At 39.2% G+C, this 22,440-nt stretch overlaps 1 protein-coding gene across 8 annotated transcripts in view; it reads left to right on the top strand.

Annotated features, from left to right (window-relative positions):
• The window catches only part of EPHA5 (EPH receptor A5), a 168,951-nt gene that overhangs the window by 40,155 nt on the left and 106,356 nt on the right, over positions 1–22,440 (top strand). For 7 of the 8 annotated variants that reach the window (XM_087916034.1, XM_087916040.1, XM_087916038.1 and 4 more), the window contains exon 3: positions 17,420–17,575. The exons of the other annotated variant lie outside the window; for it this stretch is intronic. In XM_087916034.1, coding sequence (XP_087772160.1) covers positions 17,420–17,575 — 156 coding nt within the window. The remainder of the gene's footprint in view (positions 1–17,419; positions 17,576–22,440) is intronic. 8 annotated transcript variants of the gene reach the window in all.

Raw genomic sequence — 22,440 nt, 5'->3', positions numbered from 1 at the left:
TAGCTGAAAGAGTCCATATCACAGAGTCCACAAGGTTTTCAATTATTTGTTCTGAGCATATCTTGCTCAATTCTGCTGCCAAAAAATAGGGCTCCTGGTTTCTTTTATGAAGATCAGACATTGCTGCTGGGCTTATAGTCACAAACAGGATACAAAAGAAAAGATCTTTCAGAGCAGCAAAAGAAAACCCAGGAATTAGGAAAATCTCAGCCTTCTTGGATTCAGGGTGCACCCGGTGTTTGATTAGCATCCTATAGAGAAATAGCATCAAATAGCATCACAGGAAGTAATAGCATTGTTCTATACTGCACTAGTGAGACCACACTTGGAATACTGTATCCAGTTTTGATCACCACAATATAAAAAAGATCCTAGAAAGACTGTAGGGATCTGGAGATTAAATTGTATGATGAATAATTAAGGGAACTAGGTATGTCTAGCCCAGTGGTCACCAACTGGTGGTCCATGGATCACTGGTGGCCTGCGAGAAAACTTTGGTGGTCTGCAGAGAAATGTCACCCCAAAGCACCCCCCAAAGCAATTAATCCAGGCTGCGTGGAAACACAAGGCTGCCCTGCCCACATGGCTGGTGGGAACACAAGACTTGCATTGCTTCATTGCGAACAACACGAGGTAGTGAGAGGAGGGGGGAAAGGGCAGAGGGGGAAAACTCACTTCACTCACCCCACATGCCTGGCCTGGCCACTGGGCTGCTTCTTTCCATTTCTTTCTTCTGCTTTTAGCTGCATGCAAGGAAAACAGTAAAAGTATTTCTTTCTCTCCCCCAAACTCCACCGGAAATGAGTCTTTGGGACCCTGCAAGGCATCCTGCTCCAAGGGGCTGCACTGGCAAAGACTCATTTCTGGCAGAGTTTGGGGGAGAGAAAGAAAGACTTCTGCTGCTTCTCTGCTTTCCTTGCATGAAATCCAAAGGCTCTCCCCCATCCCCCGAGAATGGAACTGGAAACGGTATCCTGCGATCCCAAATAAAGAATGATAGATTGGTAGGAAAATGGGATGGGGAATTTTCCTACAGACTTTTGGGGGGATTTTCCCAGGGTCTCTACAGGGTCTCTTCCAGTGGTGGTATTCAAAAACTTACTACCAGTTCTGTCGGCATGGCTTGGTGGGCATGGCCATGTGACTCAGTGGGCGTGGCTTTTTGCAATCCCCACCCATTTTGGGAGCTTTTTAGCCACAGAGGAGCCTCGGGGGGCGTTTTTGCTCCCCTAAGGCTCCTTTAGGGCTCAGGAAGAAAAGGAACAGAGCATGGGAGGGCATGCAGCACTCCTCCAAGCTCCGTTTTGGGAGCTTCCTAGCCTCAGAGAAGCCTCGGGGGCGTTTTTGCTCCCCAAGGCTCCTCTGTGGCTCTGGAAGGAAAAAATGGAGGGGGGGTGTCTGAGCTTCTTCCTCCATTTTTTGCCTTCCTGGGCCTCGGCGAGGGGAATCCCGGCACAGCTGATCTTATCTACAGTTGATTATCGGGATGGGGAAAAAAAGAAAGAAATACCTTAGGCAAATGTCAGGCAGGGGGATGGGTGAGCAAGCATCAGGTGGGAGGGTGACTGGGTGGGGGGCATGGCTAGCCAGAACTTACTACTGGTTCGGCGACCCACACCAAATTCTTGCTACTGGTTCTCCAGATCCATTGCAAACTGGCTGAATACCACCACTGGTCTCTTCCCCACCCTGTTTTCCTACTGACAGATCATTCTTTATTTGGGATTGCAGGTTACCATCTCTCTCTCTCTCTCTCTCTCTCCCCCCTCCTGAGAATGGAGCTGAAAAGCAGGTTAGTGAAGAAATGTGGCTGCTTGGAGGGGGTGGGGTGTGTGAAGGACATGTGCATGTGTGTGTGTGTGTGTGTGAGAGAGAGAGAGAGAGGGAGAGGGAGAGGGAGAGAGAACATCACTGCCAGCCCTCCAAAGTTAGATGGGCGCTCCCTCTCTCCCTCCCTCCCTCCCTCCAATGTCAGCAAGCCACTGTCAGTCAAAATTCATATTAGTGGTCCGCAGGATTTAAAATTAAGCATTTGGTGATCCCTGAGGTCCAAAAGATTGGCGATCCCTGGTCTAGCCTAAGGAAGAGAAAGATTGGGGTGATTGCAGAACTGTCTTCCAATAATTGCGAGGCTATCACAGAAAGGAGTGGATTGACTTACTCTCCAAAGCACCTTACGACAAGAAAGAATAGATGAAAGCTTGTTTTTTATTATTATTATATTTTTTTTAATAGTGTAATACATAAAAATTCAATACCTAGATAAACAATGCGTTGTCTGAGTACAATTGATTTTGAGACATAGTAATGGTAATAATAATATTCATAACATCAATAATAATCACATAATAGTAATAATATTTACTTATCCATTTTAGTAAATCTCCAATGTAATTAATCCTTCTCTCATGCTTTTAGATTTCTAATTTCTGCTAGTTAGCCATTGATAAAACAAATCCCATGCTAAATAATATTCAGTTTCTTCCTTTTAGATGTAAGCTTGTTAATTAGAGATCTAATCTAAGGAGAAATTTCCTGACAGTAAGAACAGTTTATCAATTGAACAGTTTGCCTCCTGGAGTTGTGGGTGCACCATCACTCAAAGTTTTCAGAAAAGATTGAACAGCCATTTGTCCAGTATGCAGTAAGGTCTTATGTTTTGGGTGGTGGGTTGGACTACAACACCTTTAAAGTGCCTCCCAACCCTATGATTCTTCACTGAGATTTTCTAGATATATCTATTGGCAATATATAATTCCTGAATCGTCATGATGGAATTTTAGTCCACTAGTAGCTTCCTATTCTTTAAAGACCCAGCCACTTCAGAGGGTATGCTTAATTCCATTGCTTAGATGGTTGCACTGAGAGACCAATATCATGCCTATTTTGATATTTTGTCTATAAAGCTGGAGTAGTAAATAATACTTGTATTTCATTTCTCTATTTTTATTTCTATTCTTCCACAGTTAATTACAGCTGTGATCTTAAAGTAGTTCTTTCTTTAATCTTCAAAGGTTTGTTTTATGTTGCCTTTTAATTCGGTCTCATTTTAATTTTAATGTTGAATATTATAAAAAAATTAATAAATTTTAACTAATGAAATTTAGCCATAATTGAATGTTGACATAAAGTCCCTGCATATTATAAAGAAAATCATAGAAGCTCTGTTCCTACATGCTATTTTCAAGTTGCTTTGGGAAGACATTCTATTTTGCATTCTGTTCACATCTTCCTGCTGACATTAAAGGTGCCTGAAGTAAGCAAAGGAATGCACTAAATTGAGCACATAAATTGCTTCTTCGACTCTTTGACAGATTTAACTAGCATCCTGTAGCAAATGCCACAAACTAACATACTGTCAGATCTGAAGCAGCACAATGACTTTGTTTCTAATCATGGAATGGTTCCGGTGATCATACAATTATAATTAATATGTATGTTTGTATCTAATTGTAAATTATAAAAGTAATAATAAAATCAGTTGCTGGAATTGGATATGTCTAGTTTAATGAAAAGAAGGACTGGGGTAACATGATAGCAGTGTTCCAATATTTCAGGGGCTGCCACAAAGAAGACAGAGACAAACTATTCTCCAAAGCACCTGAAAGCAGGAAAAAAAGCAATGATGGAAATTAATCCAGGAGAGAAGCAACTTAGAATTAAGAAGAAATTTCCTGACAGTTAGAACAATTGATCAGTGGAACAACTTGCCTCCAAAAGTTGTGAATGCTCCAACACCGGAAGTTTTGAAGAAGAGAATGTACTGGACAACCATTTGTCCGAAATGGTACAGGGCAGACATGCCAAACACAAGGCCCATGGGCCATATTTGGCTCGCAATGAGCTCAGATGAGCCCACAGGGCCATCCCCAAAATGACAAGGAACCGGCCCACCCTGTGGCAGTCTCAGGGGATGGTGAGTGTGTGAGGGCTGACAGTGTCTGGCAACAGCCATAGCTAGCCTGTGCACTCTGGGATTCTGCAGCCTGTATAATACAGGTAGGTCTGAGTGCTGCGACTGCCAGACTGGCCCTCCAAGCAGCAGAGACAGAAGCATGGGAGGAGGCATGTGATCCAGCCTGCTGGACATGCTGGATGGCTGCCTACCCACTCCTTCCCACTGTTTGTTTTTGCTTGCCTATGGCCACAGTGACTGGAATGGGACAGGTGGCTGCTTGGCCACCTGGTGGGCTGAATCATGTGCCACACCCAGAGACTCCCCTCTCTGCTCTTCCCCACCCAAGCCAAGCCCCAGAGATGCCCTATGCGTCCTGCACCCATGTACCTCAGGGCCCCGCAGCCAAGCCACCCCTGCCCTACCACTTGCATCACCTTGCCTTGCCTTGCTTTGCAGCGATGGCACCACCACCAGCACCCCCCCCCAGTAGGAGCCCAGCCTTCCCTCATCTTCCCCCTTCCCGGAAGCCCATCCCGGGCAAAGAGAATGAGCATAGCAGCAACAGCCTATAGGCAAGTTCAACTGAGCATCCCATTGGGGAAGTGGGGCTGAGCTGCAGGATCCTGATGCCTTGGGCGCTTAAAGACACCTGCTGCCCAGGGTCACGCTGCTGTGTGGGGGAGCTCTATGGGGCTTAAATGGGTTGGTAAGGCTCACTCCAGTGGATCAGGCCACAGCATCTACCCTGGTCCTACTCCCGATGCGAGCAATATTGAGCTGGCCATGCTCACTCTAGCCAGGCCCATTCAGTTGGCTGTGATCACCAGGACACTCCTGGCCATGCCTACCCTGGCCCCGCGAGGGCAACCACAATCCTGATGCAGCCCTCAATAAAATTGAGTTTGAAACCCCTGGTTTCAAGGGTTTTCTGCCTAAGCAGAGGGTTGGACTAGAAGACTTCAGAGGTCCCTTCCAACTCCATGATTCTGTTCTCTTCTCTTCTGTTCTATCAAAGAAAATATTGTGGCATTAGAAAACTACTGATGTTAATTATTGTGTGCTAAAAATAATTTTGTAAATATTGCAAATTATATAGTTTCATTATTTTCTGCTGTTAAAAATACTGATTGGATACAGAGTGATAGAATTGAAATGGTTCTGACAGTAAAGGAAAGATATATATTGAGGTTAGCAAGCAGAGATATATAAGAATTAGTAAGCAAGAGTTTGAGAATCATCCACCCAGATGCAAATATAAATTTATATTGTATATGTATGCATATGTATGTGACCTGTGTGTATGTGTATGTGTATCTCTCTGTGTGTACATATTCATTCCTCAGTTCCAGAAAAAAACATTCTTTATAGGTAGAGACACATCACCACATTTTTCAAAGCCTTCATTGCTACTATACCAAATGCTATTTTGTGGCATATTTCTTGAGTGCTTGTTTCTTAGATATTGATGGTTAATCCTAAACAACAGGCGCTATTTACCACTTCGATAACTTCAATTTTATGGTTGGTTATTCTATCTGATGACATTAGTTTGGTTTATATTTAATTTAGTCTCATATTTTCACAAAGCTCTTTGAATTTTAGTACTATGGCTTGCAAAATATTTACATTTTCAACAGTATCATATGTTAAAAATTAATCAAACATAAGCAATTTTAATGAACATAAGACATAAAAGTATTGTTTGGATGTTTTAAGTTCCATACATCCATTTTTCACATACAAACTACCAGCGGTAATAGAATTGATGACTAATAGATGAAGAATTTGTACCTTAGATTGGATCAGGAATTTTATCAAAATGTTCAGTTTTTTAAAAAGTCTTAAGATATAATGGAATATTCAGTGAAACAATAATAGAAAGAATATGCACATATTGAAAATACAATGTGCAAACCATAGTGACTGCTTTTTAAAAAAGTTAATTCTAATCATTTAATCCTTAAATCTAGAAGGAAGTTCTACTAATTTTTTTGTATTTATAAATCACATTTATCATGAGTGGTGTGCAAATTAAAAATGATATTCAGTACATTAAAAATTGAAAAAAGCCAAAACCCAAGGACTAAAAGACTAAAAATATTGATGTGATATTTAATATATATTATAATTCAGGCAAGGAGAGGGTGGTCTTAAGGAAAAGAGCCAGGTCTTTAAGGTTTATTTATATTTTTATTTGTCAAATTTATATAACAATCCGTGTCACAAAATAAGTGACTTTGGGTGACATACATCAAAGGTAAAAATCAGTAAGCTACTAAACAGTTTATTATTACTAAAATCATTAAACACATAAAAACATAGCTAAAAAAAGGAAATATTGGAAAAAGGAATCTTAATAATAATGGAACCACCACAATAATTCGTCACTCCCTGGGGTCTCCAGGCACAACCAGGTTTTGAAGGACCTTCTGAAAGAAAGAAAAAGTGATCAGGATAGCTTCACTTTGGGGGGTGGGGGAAGGGATATTCTATAATCCAAGCCACAACAGAATAGGCACATTACTTGGGCCCTGCCAAAAATAGTTTCTTGGGTGAGGGAATTTATAGCATTCCCACTTTCTAGATCTGTTGAGATGTAACTGGAAAGAGATAGTTTCAGCTGAAAGATAGAGATTTGGGACAACTTGAATCTCTAAAGGAAGGCTGTTCCAGAAGCATAAGAGAGATTCAACCTTACAAATAAGGAGAAATTTTGTGACAGTGAGAACAATCAACCAATGGAACAGCTTGCCCTCAAAAGTTGTGGGTACTTCATCACTGGAGGATTTCAAGAAGAGACTGGACAACCCCTTGTCAGAAATTATATAGGCTCTCCTGTTTGAGAAGGGGATTGGGCTAGATAACATACAAGGTCTTTTCCAACTCTGTTATTCTGAAGCACAAGAATGTCTTACAAAGACCTTCCCCACATCGATCGGAAGTGGTCATGGAAAATGGAAGAGAAGCACTGCATCCTCAGGCTTCCCATTCCCTGCTGACACACCAGAAGGATACTATGAAGTTGTAGTCAGTGAGATTTACTCCATTGTAAATGAGTGTAATATCAATGCTTTTGCTTACCAATCTTTTGGTAATCAGATTACCAAAAAGGTAATCTGTGATGTACCTTTTTTCTTTTCTATATTTATGTGATTTTCACTTTAAAAAAAATATTATTGACGTTATTTTCTGGAGAGATAATAAATAGCCCATATAATAACTCTTAGAGTAGTCTTTCAGTTCAAGGACATTAGAGAAATATGTTGGGTGTGACCACTAATATCCTATAATTTTGTACACTTTTAAATTCTTGCTTACTGTTGACCATTTTCTATCATTGCAGCACCTAGAAATACCCATTCATCTTCCTCTCCCCCTCCCCCCACTTTTTAAAAGGGAATGATATTGAAAGATATCAAAGATATCTTCAGAGTTATTGAAAGGCATTTTATCTCATTCCTACAATTACATTTTCTTTTAAAAAATTCAAAATAACAGATTTGAAGGCTTCTGCCCTTATAAAACTCGGTCTCAGTGGTAATATCTGTGCAAAATCAGCATCAAGCAAAAGCAGCTCATTTGAAAGAGCATAGAATGTGGTACCCAAGAGAAAAGAAGAGAGACTTGCCTTTATTAAATCTTATGACATCAGTATTTTGTTTTCTATTACTTTATTTTTTGCTATTTCCCCAGATATCTGCTTAGCAATTTGTTCTTTGGAGTACTGGTAAATTGTGTCAAAGACACTGTTTTAATAATTACTTTATTTCAGGAATTATTTTTACTCACTGCATATTAATCAAATAAAGAGATAATATTGATAGAACAAAGTAACAGAAAAAGTAGGTGTCTTCAGATCTTTAATTTTCTTAACTTTCAGTATTGAAATTAGGAAATATAGCTTTTCACATTCCCACCTTTCTTTTCATACCTAGGAATTGTTGTTAAAATCAGTCATGGTGTCACACTTTGGATACATGTTGTTTCAATAGGTTAACAAGGAATAAATATCAAAGCAGAAATTCAAATTGTTAATATAGCTGCAATGAAAACTGAAGGCTGCATCCCTGAAATCTTTTTCTATATTGATACTATATCTACTGAATAAAAAATAAAAAAGAAGATAGTTATAGCATATTATTAAACTATTAACTTTTTAAAAAAAATGCTGAGAAACAGAGCCTTTTTAAATTTCAGTTTGGTCAGTTATTTGGCAGCATTATTTATTAACCAGAACTCTAGTATTCATTAATATATCCACCCATGATCATTACGCATGGGAGACAGAAAACTTCCCTAGATAGAGCGTCCTGCTGGTTCGGTTCTCCCGAGTCTGCTATCCTAAGTCTGCAAAATATCTTGTTTTGTTTTGTTTTTCTTCAGGAAGTCTGGTCTATTTTTTTTCTGCAGTCAGTACACTTGATGATATCCCTTCTCCAGGTATCTGCATGCTTTCTTCCAAGAGGAGGTTATAAAATTGAGTGGCTCAATGCATAGTCCTTAATGGAACTACATTAAGGATGGAAGTAAGCAATAAGGTACCCCAAGATTCTGTCTTAGGCTCAGTACTCTTCAATACCTTCATAAACAGTTTAGATAAGAGAATAGAAGGGGAACTCATCAAATCTGCAGACAATACCAAGCTGACAGGAATAGCCAATATCCCAGAAGATAGGCTTAAGATCCAGAAGGATCTTGACAGACTTGAACATTGGGCCGTATCTAACAAAATGAATTTCAACATAGAAAAAAAATAAGGTTTTACATTTAGGCAAGAAAAACCAAATGTACAGGTATAGAATAGGTGGAAACTCACTCAATAGCAGTAACTGTGTGGGGGGGATCTTGGAGTGCTCTTGGACAATCATTTAAATATGAACCAGCAGTATGCTGCAGCTCCAAAAAAGCCAGTACACTTCTAGTCTGCATTAACAGAGAGATCGAATCAAAATCATGAGAAGTACAGAGAGTCCGTGACTTATGACCATTTTTCACAGTAACAACCTTTGGTTGTGTCATGTATCATGGTCATGTGTTCAAAATTCAGATGCTTGGAAACTGGTTCATACTTATGACTCTTGCAGTGTCCCAGGGTCATGTGATCACTCTTTGCAGCCTTCTGACAAGCAAGTCAATGGGAAAGCTGGATTTGCTTAGCATCCAGGTTACTAACTTACTAAATAACCACGTTACTAATGCATTTTAATTTATTTATTTTCAGACTTTAAAATGTTTACAGGTTAACTTTCATTTTTCTTCCTTTGAGAAGCCAATTAGACATCATGCATATCATGCTGTCAATGTCATCATCAAATTGTTCTTTTTATCAAAATTATAAAATAATTCTGAATTGTTAGTTTGCATAGAATAGCACCATATTATATATTTTACGGTACACAATAATTTTACCTATTTTAACTTAATAAATTTAAGTTAACGACTAATTAGATCTTTGTAGACAGAAGCTGTACTAGGAGTTTATGTCATTGCTTTCATTCTGGACACAAGTGAATTTAGTTATAGCTTTGATATATGAAGCATGATAAGGCTCTCTTCCCTGCCATCTCCATCCCAAGTTCTTTGGATATTGAAGTGTAATATAAAACAGTTCTCTAGATAAGTCAATGTTTAGAGATAGCCTTGGAGTAAATATTCCTGCATTTCATGCCAAGAACCATAAAGCTTGGGTAATTCATGAACAGTCCAAGAGTAGAAATTCAATTATGAATGCACTTTCAGGCTATATATTCTTCTGATTTATATTCACTTTTAAGATTTGAGTCTCAGAAAGTATCAATGTTCAAACAAGTTCCTACAAGAATAATTTCTGTCTGTCTGCCCCCCAGCCCCCTCATATCTCTCTCTCTCTCTCTGTACATATTTACTGCTTTTTTGCCAGTGCTTTCAATGTATATTGCTGCTATTTTTAGAGGACATGCATGTCACCCAAAATTCATATGCCCAACATTTATTTCAAAATAGGCCATGTTTTCTAGGTCACATCATATTTGCTTAGTTTAAGCAGCAAAGGGAGTGGGTTGAATTCCAATTTGATATCCATCCTCCCCACTTTTTTTGTCTTAGTGGTCAGTTGTCTGTCACCTTGTTCATTTTCTCTGCATTCCTCCTGGTGGTTGAAGTCATAGCCTTACTGTAGAGATACTAAATTGTAAGGTGACCAACTTTTTTACAATGAAAAGGAGGACACAAATAAATTGAAGAAAAAAAACAAAGCCACTTATGCACAGTGCACTCTTGCACATGGTGCACTCTTGCGCATGGCACACTCTCTCAAAACAATTCTCCTGTATGGAGCACATGCATCTCATAATCGCGTCTCGCCGCCTGTATCAAGCCTTGATGAATCATCATGTCAAATACAAATACATCACACACAACAGATCGGATAGACATCGATCAAATACGGAGATTTACAGAGTAGTCTTCAAATAGCAAAAAGGAGACTTTCTGCCATTATTGAAGCAAAAATTTTATAGTCTGAGTTCAATAAGGAAATGGGTCAACAGTTCTTAATTAGTTGCAGGTCCACTTCTTCCTTTGGCACAAGTGTAATAGTATATGCTTCTGACCATGATTTAGGTGTCCTCTTTTTTAACATAACTTCATTCATAACTTCCAGAAGCAAAAGGTTCAACTGCTCCTGGAATGTCTTATAAAATTCAGCTGGCAATCCGTCCAGGCCCAGTGCTTTTCCATTATTTTGTTTTTTAATTGCTTCCGTTAGTTCCATCATCGTTATGTTTCCTTCTAACATCATTTCAATATCTTTTGGTATCTGAGCAAATTTGCTTTCTGTAAATATTGTTTAATCCTCCCTTCCTCTGTTATCTCTTGTTCATATAACTTCCAATAAAAGTCCTGTACAACTTTTTTCTTCTCTGTGTTTCTATAGCAGGCTTGCCCTTGGTCATCTATCAATTGAGCTATTTTTTCTTGATTCTTTCTCCTTTTTCAATTTACATGCTAGCCATCTGCCTGGTTTATTTGCATCTTCAAAATAGTTTTGCTTAGCATTTCTAATTTTCTGTGCTAGTTCCTCTTTTTCCATTAGTCCCATTTTGTGTTTAACTATGTCCATTTGTATTTTCACATCTTTTTTAATGGTGATTTTTTTCTCGTTCTTTCTTAAGTTTATTGTAATCATCCTCTAACATTTTCAATGCTTGCCTTTTCTGTTTGTTTCTTATCTTTGTAGAGTCTATTATCAAACCCCTAAGGTAAGCCTTCATTGTATCCCACAAGTTTTGTATTGATGTATCTTCTATTCTTCTTGAAAAAGAAATCCAATTCTTTCTCCATTTTCTGTGTGAAGTCCTTTTCTTTTAATTAAGCATTATTTAAAGTCCATCTAGATCTTTCTCTTTATCCTTTCCACTTAATTGTCATTGGATATTGGTCTGCCCAGGTACCAGTTTCTATCGCAATTTCCTGTATGTTAATAATCAATTCCGCTGACATCCATATCATATCTATTCTGGACCATGATGAGTGTCTATTTGAATAAAAAGTATATTGTTTATTTTTAATATTTCTTTCTCTCCAAGCGTCCTTTAGGTTTAGTTCATCTGTCATTTAAAAAAAAGATTTTGGCAAGATCTTTCTGTTTTGTTTTATTGTTTTTGTGTTTTATAGTCCATCTTCTCGTTAATTATTCCATTAAAGTCCCCCAACATACATATATTGTCATATTCTAAGTCAATTATTGTCCTGTGTAATTTTTTATAAAATCCTTCTTGATTGTCATTTGGAGCATAAATTGCAATTAAAAGTAATTTCATATTATTGTCTGTTATCTCCACCATCAAGACTGCTATCATGTCTCCCCTGGTCCTTCTCTTCACTAGACTAGCCAGGCCCAGTTCCTGTAACCTTTCTTCATACAGTTTAGTCTCCAGTCCCCTAATCATCCAGATTGCTCTTCTCTGTACTTTTTCTAGAGTCTCAACATCTTTTTTATAATGTGATGACCAAAACTGAATGCAGTTCTCTAGGTGTGGTCTTACTAAGGCTTTATAGAGTGGTATTAGTACCTCACTTGATCTTGATTAGTACCTCACTTGATCTTGATTGTACCCCTGTAATGAAATTTAAGATTGCATTAGCTTTTCTGGCTGCTGCTGCACACTGCTGGCTCATATTTAGCTGGTTTGTTCACTAAGACTCCAAGATCCCTCTCACAGTTACTGTTACTGGTTTCACCCAGTCTATATGTGGTTTTTCTTTTGGTTTTTCTTGCCTAAGTAGAGGACTTCACTTTTCTCTACATTGAATTTCATTTTGTTAGTTACGGCCCAGTGTTCTATTCTGTCAAGATCTATCTGGATCTTGAGCCTATCTTCTTGTGTGTTAGCTATTCCTGCCATCTTAGTATCATCTGCAAATTTGGTAAGTTCCCTTTGTATTCCCTCATCTAAGTCGTTAATGAAGATATTGAAGAGTACTGGGGCTAAGACAGAACCTTGTGGCACCCCACTGCTTACTTCCCTCCATGTAGACTTAGACCCATTAAGGACTACTCATTGAGTATGGTTTGTCAGCCAGTTGCAAATCCATCTAGTGATGGTGCTATCTATTCTACTTTTTTCTAGCTTACTAAGAAGTAGGTTGTGGTGTACTTTGTCGAATGCCTTGCTGAAATCTAAATATATTACATCCACAGTATTTCACTGATCTACTAATTTAGTCACTATGTTGAAGAATGAAATAAGATTGGTTTGGCATGATCTGTTTTTAACAAACCCATGCTGACTGCTAGTTATTACTTCACTTGTTTCTAGATGTTTAACGCCAATGGTACACGAAATGCTGTTTCCTTCCCACTGAGGTGGTCCCTATTTTTTTACTTGCATTTTTACATGCTTTCGAAGTGCTAGGCAGAAGCTGGGGCAAGTAATGGGAGCTCACTTCGTTACATGGCTTTAGGGATTCAAACCACCAAACTGCCGGCCTTTCTGATTGACAAGCTCAGAACAATGTGTTGTCTGAGCACAGTCAGTTGTAAGTAGAGATACAATATTAATCATAATAAGCATATCAATATTAATCACAAAATAGTAATACAATTAGTTTGTCCAACTTATAAAAATTTCAATACAAAAAATGTTTCTTATATTTTTGGTCTTTTTAGATTCTAACCTGTGTACTGTTAGTTAACCCTTTGATCAGGGATGGGATTCAAAAAGGGGTGGGTACTACCAGTACTTCTGGGAGTGCCATTTTTTTGCCACCCCAAGGGTCTGGATGCCTCCCCCGGGCCACTGGAAGGGAAAAAACGGCTTCTCCTGGCCTCTGGGGGCCCACTGGAAGCCGGAGACATGCCCATTTCTAGACTTCTGGGAGTTCCAGGAGGGCTGTTTTTCACTTCCCAAGCATCCAGAGTTGTCCCCCAGGCCTCTGGTAGGGTGAAAATGGACTTCCTCAGGCTCTGGAGGCCCACTGGAAGCCAGAAACAAGCCCATTTCTGGACTTCAGGTACTTCTGGGAGGACTGTTTTTTTGCCTCTCCCAGGGCTCTGGGAGAGCAAAAATGGCCTCCCCCAAGCTCTGGAGGCCCTCCTGAAGCTGGAAACAGGTCCATTTCCGGACTTCCAGAAGGCCTGTTTTTCACCCTCCCAGAGTCTCTGTGCTTACTCTGCACTTACCTGCATTGCGTGGAGACTCCTAGGAGGAGGGGCATGGTGAGTAGTGCCAGCCGTTTGGTTGAAATACTGGTTTGGCTAACCAGATGAAACATCTGGTTCACTGAAACCAGTCTGAACTGGAAGAATCCCACCCCTGCCTTTGGTAGAACAAGTCCCAAGTTAAAAAGTATTCTCTTTCTTTTCTTTTCTTTTCTTTTCTTTTCTTTTCTTTTCTTTTCTTTTCTTTTCTTTTCTTTTCTTTTCTTTTCTTTTCAGTGTTAGTCTATCCATATCAGCACATTCTAATATTTTTATAACACTTTCATCTGTTGTATCTCTTCATTTTTCAATTGTTGTGCAAAAACATTACTTCCTGATGTTTATACATGTAAAATTAAGTATGTTTTATCTTGTTATACTGTTCTGGTAATATACCCAACAAAAATATTCCTGGTTTCAAATCTATGTGTTACTTTATCATTTTTCTAACCAAGTATGTATTTTAGTCCAGTATTTTTTTGCCTTTGAACATATCCACCACATATGGTAATATGAACCTGGTATATGATTACACTTCCAACATTTAGCTGATAAGTTTTCATACATCTTTGCTAATCTTGCCAGTGGTAGATGCCACCTATAAAACATTTTGTATAAATTTTCCTTATATGGCATTGACATTGTTAGTTTGCAGTTTGTATCCTACAATTTCTGCCATTTATCTAGTTCTATTGGATAGCCAAATTTTTTCACCTGTCTTTTCATTGTTTTCTTCACTTGCTCTTCTTCCATTTTAATACTCAACAACTAGTTATTTATATTTTTTTATTAATTTTTCATCTCCCAAATAGTATCTGATCTAATTCCATTGGTTCTTTATAAAAACCATACATTCTTGCGTCTTTCTCATATCTTGATTGTATTTGCATAGCTGAGGGATTTTCATGCTTCTGTAGCAGCCTTGAAGAAAAGGTGTGAGTGTTTTAAGTCATCTTGTTAAAAATACATAAGGATACTGCACATGTTGAAAGAGTAAAAAAAAGAGTCATTTTAATTATGAATAGAGAGGTATCTCAGTAACACTGAGAAAAAGTAACATTGGTAATTTTGTCAGTATGTATGCTTTTTAGTTTATTAATTATATAGTGATAGACTGAAACATGTTGCAATTAGAAGGAAGAATAACACTGCCTTCCAGAAATAGTTAACCCAACATTTAAAAACTGTGTACATTATTGTCTCAATTTCAAGTCTGATTAAATGCACTAACATTCTAGATGAGGAATACCATTGTATCTACCAGAGGTGGTATTCAGCAGGTTCTGACCAATTCTGGAGAACCGGTAGTGTAAATTTTGAATAGTTTGGAGAACTGGCAAATACAACTCTGGCTTGAGATTTTACAATATCCTTCCCCTGTCATTCCCACCAAGCCACATCCACAGAACTGGTAGTAAAAAAATAGAATCCTACCACTGGTACCTGCTCAACAGTTTCACTGAGGGAAGACCATCTAGCTTTGCCACTTTGAAAGCCTTTCTGTGGGATGAAACTATGTAGTTATCAAATGCAAGGAACCAGATTCAAACTACTCTATTGTATTTTGCATATAACACAGGAATGTTCACAAGACTGCTTGTGTTCAAGGAAGCGTTAAAAACCTGGCTTTGTTTCAAAGCCTGGGTTAATGTAATTTGGAGGAGGGCCGTTGTAATTTTTGTTGCCTTAATGATTGTTTTTGTCAGGAATGTGTGATTTTATATTTTTAATTGTTTTTACTGTTCATTTGGTTTTGTATTCAGCATCCGTCAAAATTGGATGACTTAACACGCATAACTAACTAAACAAAGTTTTTATTTCTGTTCTGGAAATAAAAAGTTTCCTGGGAGAATGAAACACTACTTTCTTTTCTTTTGATCTATGACCTTAATTAAATAAATGATTTTTTTTTTTTAAAAAAAGCAACAGTTACTAAAATCTTGGTGTGAATATGCTCTTTGTCAAATCAGGGTTTGAATCACTTAGGCTTTTTTGTGCTGGTTCAGAACTGCAGTTTGTGTATCACCGCATTGATGTAATAATAGAAATTATCAAAGATGGTCTATGTTTGGTTATAGCCTACTTGTGTTGAGACGTGCTGGATGAATTTTTGAGTTAAACTTCATGCATATTCCAGTTTATTATATGTGATAATTTGGAGTACAAAAAAAAATCAGTTTAGAAATTTCTGAAATATTTAGGGTCGGAGCCTTAACCCTTAGATGAAGGGGGAAATAGCTTTTCAAGGGGGAAAGGAGGATATGCAAAAGTGTGTGTAGTAAGTAAAGAAGTTGGTAGTAAATAAATATATTAAAACATAGTCTTTTCACTCTTTCTAGGCAGTGAACTTTTCCCTTGAGTCTCTAGGAGCCGAGCCATTTAATACTAAATTTGATGGCTAGATATGTCAATACCTATGTCAAAAATCTTGTCTTAAGCCAATTAACTAGAAAATGGTTAAAATGTAAGTACAGAGGATTGAAATGCCAGAAGAGCACTTCATTTTCAAATCCATCCCAGCATTAAAGTCCCTCCTAAATACTATCTGAGCTTGGAAAATGGTCAGCTCTAGTCTTCAATAATATCTCAAATTCTGATGTTTTTGAGACCAGCCTGAAAGGAGGGAGCTATGTGTTAATAAGTAGTAGGCAGAAGTATATACTGAGTAGACAAGGATTAACACAGTTACACAGACTTTGGAAAAATTAAGTATGTAAATACCCATGTGAGTATGAAATTTTTTCAGACTTTGTATCACTATCAATGAAGCAAATGTGTAGTTTAATTTTGTGGCACTGAGTTCAAGTATTTCTTGGAGAGAAAAAATTATTCCACTTGAAAGAAAAGCTGGATCTTCAGATTAATCCCATTATACTGTGATATTTGAGGAAAGCAAGTGAGCAGGTTGCTGGGAAGGCAAATATAATTTTGCAGACACGGCATTGAGGCAATTCTGGTGAAGTCTGTGTCTTCTTGGCAAGAATTAAAAACAGAAGGTGTAAGTAGTTGAATTTATGTTTACCAACAAAGAAATAAAGGGAGACTATTATAGATTTATTTCAAGTTATTCAGCTTGAATCAGATAGCCATATCTTTCTGGGATTTGAATCTGGGTTATTTGCGTATTAGGTAGATGTATTAGCCTTTAAGCCACGGGCTCTCCTCACTTTTGTTGTCTATACCAGGGGAAAGATTAAAGTGTAAATAATTCATTCTCAAAAACTGCCATACATAACCTTGTAGATTTAGAACATGCTCCTGAGTTGATTTTGTACCAGTATTATTGTTCCGTAGCACCATTTCTGATAGAATTTAAGCTGAGTCTAAAGGAACATTTGATACTATTTACAAAAGAAACTCCACTCACGGGTTTTTATTGGATATGGGGATGAGGGGGAATTGTGTGTAATTTCAAATAATGGCCACTCTCCAAAAAGAAAATAAGAAATAAATGAAATATAAAAATAAAAATAATCCAAATCTTGCAATATGTCAGGTAAGAAAACTACATCTTATGAAATCTGTCTTATAATTTGGGTTCATTTGGATATATCCATCCATTAATCCATCTACCCATCCACCCTGCTATCTAGGTATTACCAAACAATTCCACATAATTGTATATTTTACATATAATTCAGTCCACCTTTTCATAATTGGCAAAGAATGAATCTCTCAAAATAGATAGGAAGCCCATTTTAATTGCTCACTAAAGTATTTCCAGGTACTTTTTCTTTCCAACCAGAGCTTGTTCCTGAAGATTTAATTATAGAAATTATAGAAATGTGTGCCAATGCTCATAAGAAAGCAGTATCTCTTAAGTATTGACTCTTCTCTTGCAGCATGTCAGCTGGGTTTCTTTAAGAATTCATCCCAAAGTCAAGGTTGTACCAAATGCCCTCCACACAGTTTCACACATGAAGAAGCATCAACATCCTGTAATTGTGAAGAGAACTATTTCCGAAAGGAATCTGATCCACTCACCATGGCTTGTACAAGTGAGTAATTGTTTTTAATACAGAGTTATAAAATGGTTTTTGAGCCATTTAACTGGAAATGATTCTCTTGGTTTATCTAGAGGAGGCCATTACCATCCCAGAACCTTCTTTCTTAAGAAATCAGATTTGGAACTTAAAAGTTTGCATGAAGACGAATGAAAAATAAATGATAGGAAGAGAAGTAGATTTGGTAGATATACATTAGTTTTCTGAAACTTTTCAAGGTAAAATTAGATGGCCAAAGCGGGTGGCAACAATAAGTTGACCTTGGATGATCCCAAGAAAGCTAAGCAGGGTTGAAACTTGTTAGTATTTGAATGAGAAATCACCAAGAGCATAAAGGGTGTTTTTAAAGTATTCGAGTTGCAAGATGGTAGACACATCATTGTGATCAAAACTTCACCCTTTTTATATGCATGCATTGTCACCTCTGGCTAAAGACTGGGCTGAATGTTTAAGAAGAGAGTGGCAAAGTACTTCTTCATTGTTGTTGAGAAAACTGTGCAGGTCCTTACCAGGAAACAAATTCAACTCAAATATTTATTTTATCTTTACACATTATCATCTTTATCTTAATCTGCATTTATATGTGAATGCAGACCTCATTATTTTATTGATTGTGGCCTTAAATTAGTTTTTTTAAGTTAGATTATTTCATATCATCTGAAAGAAACACCAGGGGCATTATATTTAAATTCCCATCTACTTTCAATTCTGTCTACTTTTGAAATGGTAGATTTTCAGCATCTAAACCCCATCTTCAGGCCTCTATGGAAAGAGACTCAGTGGTAGTTTTTTTTTTCTTGTTTGTTCATGTTTTGATATGCTGATCTTGTATTTCACAGGGCACTATATGCTTTGGAACTGATTCAGAAAGTATTTTGAACCTCAAACATTATTTTTGTTATATAATAACTGTAGAAATTGTTTATTGGCTTTGAACAATTTAAATTTACAAGTGGATAGGTATACATGGGGAAAAAATTCTGTAATAAAGGTAACCCTTGACTTCCAACAGTTCATTTAATGACCATTCAAAATTGCAATGGCACTCAAAAAAGTGACCTATGACCATTTTTCACACTTACGACTGTTGCAGCATGATCATGTAATCAAAATTTGAATACTAAATCATGTTTATGATGGTGTCCCAGGTTTATATGATCAGTTTTTGTGACCTTCTGGCAAGCAAAGTAAATGGGGAAGCCAGATTCACTTAACAATCATGTGACTAATTTAACAACTGCATTGATTCATTTAACAACTGTGGCAATCAAGGTTGTAAAATGGACAAAATTCACTCAACAAATGTTTCACTTAGCAACAGAAATTTTGGGCTCAAAAGTCAAGGACTACCTGTACTAAGTTGTATTATGATTTGTTTCTTTTGAGTTTAGCATGATATGTAAATTGTACCATTATAGCATTCCTAATAAATCCTGGTTGAAAATATGCCTTCAATATATATCCATTATTTTATGTTCTTCTCCTGATGGGAATTACTATGTAATCTCTGTAAGAAAAAATGTATAAACTGAATATCCAGGAAGCAAATAAATAGTAATAAGTACAACTGCATGCAAAGTGTAGGTAATTCTGCTCATAATGAAAGTTTTAACAAATCTCTGAAGTAAACAGAAGCAAATAAAACCTCTACCTATTTCTGAAAGCTTGACTGAATATTTTTTGTTTATGCATAGTAATTTGTTGCCAAACCTTACATGAATTAATTGTTATCGGTGGGATAATCTGGAGAAAATGTTAAAAGGAGACTAGATGGTATTTAAAGTGCATTTGTATGAATCAAACATCCATCTAAATAAAAGCGTTCTATTCTCTATGTTCTTAATTATTGTAAGCCATTCTGAATATTTAAAAGAACAGAAAAGTAGCATATAAATATGCATTGGAAAAGGTGGTACATTATGGAAAGATTTAAGACTTGGTGGTTGCTGCAGGTATATGTTCAGATAAGAAGGGTCATAGATCAATCATTATATTTATTAGGAATCTTCAACTTGTAACTTGTAATATACTTTCTGAAAGCATATGAAATAAAACAAATGTGAATATTCTCTAATGTTTATATTCATATTAGAATTATAATACTCAGTGCAGCTGAACAAATTATCAAAACAAATTAGAAACCTTGCCGAAGATTCATATATTTTTTGGCAGCTGGTTGAGGTAATTTCTTCAGTCTCATTTGCCCATATTATCATTTAATTAATTATGATAAGCTGTATGATTCCTGTTTATAGATATTTGGATATAATCAACAACAATTATCAGGGAAAATCCATTGGTTTAAGTAAAATAAATCAAGAAAGATAGTGTTTTGTTTGAGCAATGAGAGGCTGAACCAGAGCAGGAGTGCAACAATACTTTATTTTACAATAAAGGGCTGACCGTGTTTGCCAAGCCTGGAACTGGCTCGCAGCAATCAGCAACCGGTTGGACCCCGCAGCCTGCATTTATAGCTGGCTGCTGGGGAGAGCCAACCAATGGGAATGGGGGAATAACGCCCACGTAAAGTGAGTGGACCTGAGTGAGAACTCCTTGAGTCCTCAGGACATAACACCCCTTCCCCCAGATGCGAACATGCATAGTCCTTGAGGTAGACGGGGGTTTGTGTTGGCGCCCGGAACGGCGCAACTCGGGAACATTGTCTGTCTGTTCGGTACCAGCCTGTGATGGTCGAGCCGGCATAGTGTCGCCAACACTCTCTCTGGACTGGGCATCCTCGGGAAACACCGGGTTGGTTACTGGGGTCGAGCTCTCGTGGGTTGGATCAGGCTGGTCAACTCTCTGGGCGCTGTTGTCCGAGTTTGGGCTGACCGGAACGACCGCTGGTGCAGACTGGTCGCTGGGTGCGATGTGGCTGGGCGGCGGATGAGGCGGCTCCCCTTCGACTGGAGACTCTGGACTCTTGTTGGCAAGGGTGCTGAGGCGCCTTCTAAGCTGGTCTATATGTCTCCTCCAGACGCGACCATCCTCCAGCCTGACTCTATACGATCTCGGCCCGGTGATGGCGATGACCTCGCCAGGAATCCAAAGTGGGTCCCCAGCGAAATTCCTTGCGAATATCGGTTCCTGTAACAAAATTGTCTAACCCCGACGTAGAAGCGAGGGGAGAGTCAGGGCAGTATTGTGGGTGCAATCTGTCCAATACAGTCCTCAGGCGCCGGCCCATCAGAAGTTCCGCTGGGGACTTATTGGTGACTGCACAGGGGTTGAGTGTTGGCTCATCAGGAACCGTGCGAGTTTGTGGTGCCAGTCATCCCTGCCAAACCTAGCGAGGGCCTCTTTGGTGGTCCTGACGGCCCTTTCAGCCAACCCATTACTGGCAGGGTGAAATGGGGCTGTGAAAATGTGGCGAATGCCCAGGTTGGCAGCAAAACGGCTGAATTCTACTGATGCGAACTGTGGGCCATTATCGGAGACAATGGAGTCGGGTAGTCCATGTGTAACGAACAGGCGTGTTAACACGTTGGTGATTGCTAGTGTGGTGGTCGTGGATAGCTGCGCCACGTCTATCCATTTGGAATAAGCGCCCACGACCACTAGGAACATCTTTCCATGCACGGGGCCTGCCAGATCGATATGGATTCTAGACCAAGGGCGTTGGCGCTCTCCCATCTGGTAGGGGTGGCGATAGGGGAGCAGGACGGGATTCCTGGCAAATGCTGCAGGAACTTACCCAATTGACAATGTCCTCGTCTAGACCCGGCCACCACACGTAGCTGCGTGCTAACGCCTTCATTCTCACAATGCCGGGTGTCCTCGTGCAACGCCTCCAGGACTCGGGCACGCAGCGAGGTCGGAATGACCACTCGAGTGCCCCACAGTAGACAACCCTGCAAACTGGACAGCTCCTGCATGCGAGTCTTAAAGGGTGCGAATTTGTTATCGACGTTGCCTCCCGGCCACCCCTCCTCACCCAGTCGAGCACCTGGGCGAGCGTTTGGTCTGCCTTGGTTTTAGCGCGATGTCAAGGGCGGTGATGGGCAGGTCCAACTGGGTGATTTCAAAAATGGCGTTGACAGGAGCTGGGTCTTCAGCCGGAGCGGTAAGGGGCAGCGACTGAGAGCGTCGGCGTGGGATAGAGTTTTGCCCGGCGGTGAATAAGTTTGTATGAATAGGCCGCTAGGAAAAGTGTCCACCTTGTCATTCTAGGGGAAAGGACTTGAGGTGTCTGTTTGTCGCCGCCAGTAGGCCCAGGAGGGGCTTATGGTCGGTGACCAGTTCAAGAAATGGCCAAAAAGGAATTCGTGAAACTTTTTCACGGCTGCAACAGCTGCTAGGGCTTCCTTGTCTATTTGGCTGTAATTTCGCTCCGTGGCCGAGAGCGTCCTGGAGAAAAAGGCGATGGGGGCCTCGGCGCCATTGGGGAGTCTGTGACTAAGGACCGCCCCAATTCCAAAAGGGGATGCGTCTGCTGCCAGTACTAAAGGAAGGTTGGGGTCGAATTGGATGAGCACTGCCTCTGACGTAAGTAGTGATTTGACGGCGTTAAACGCCTGGTCTTCTTTGTGCCCCCAGTGCCACGGTGACTTTTTGTCTAGTAATCTGTATAGGGGTTCGGCTACTGAGGCTTTATGGGGCAAGAAGGATGCATAAAAGTTTAGGAGCCCCAAGAAAGCTTGTAGCTCCGCTTTTGGAGGTCGGTGTGGGAGCTTCGTGGATCGCCCTAACCTTGGACTCCAGGGGTGAATGCCAGAGGCGTCAATTTTATAACCCAGAAAGTCCACCTGTCTAGTGGCAATGGCACATTTTTTTTTTTTAACCTGAGGCCATGCTGTCTGAACCTCTCTAACACTGCTCGCACTCTCTGGAAGAGTTGGGGTCTGTCCCTGGCCGAGACC

Source organism: Pseudonaja textilis, chromosome Z (genome assembly GCF_049901715.1).
Source record: "Pseudonaja textilis isolate UNSWEBS1 chromosome Z, rPseTex1.2, whole genome shotgun sequence".
NCBI lineage: Eukaryota > Metazoa > Chordata > Lepidosauria > Squamata > Elapidae > Pseudonaja > Pseudonaja textilis.
The sequence above is the reverse complement of the archived record's forward strand: the minus strand, read 5'-3'. Positions and strand labels throughout refer to the sequence as shown.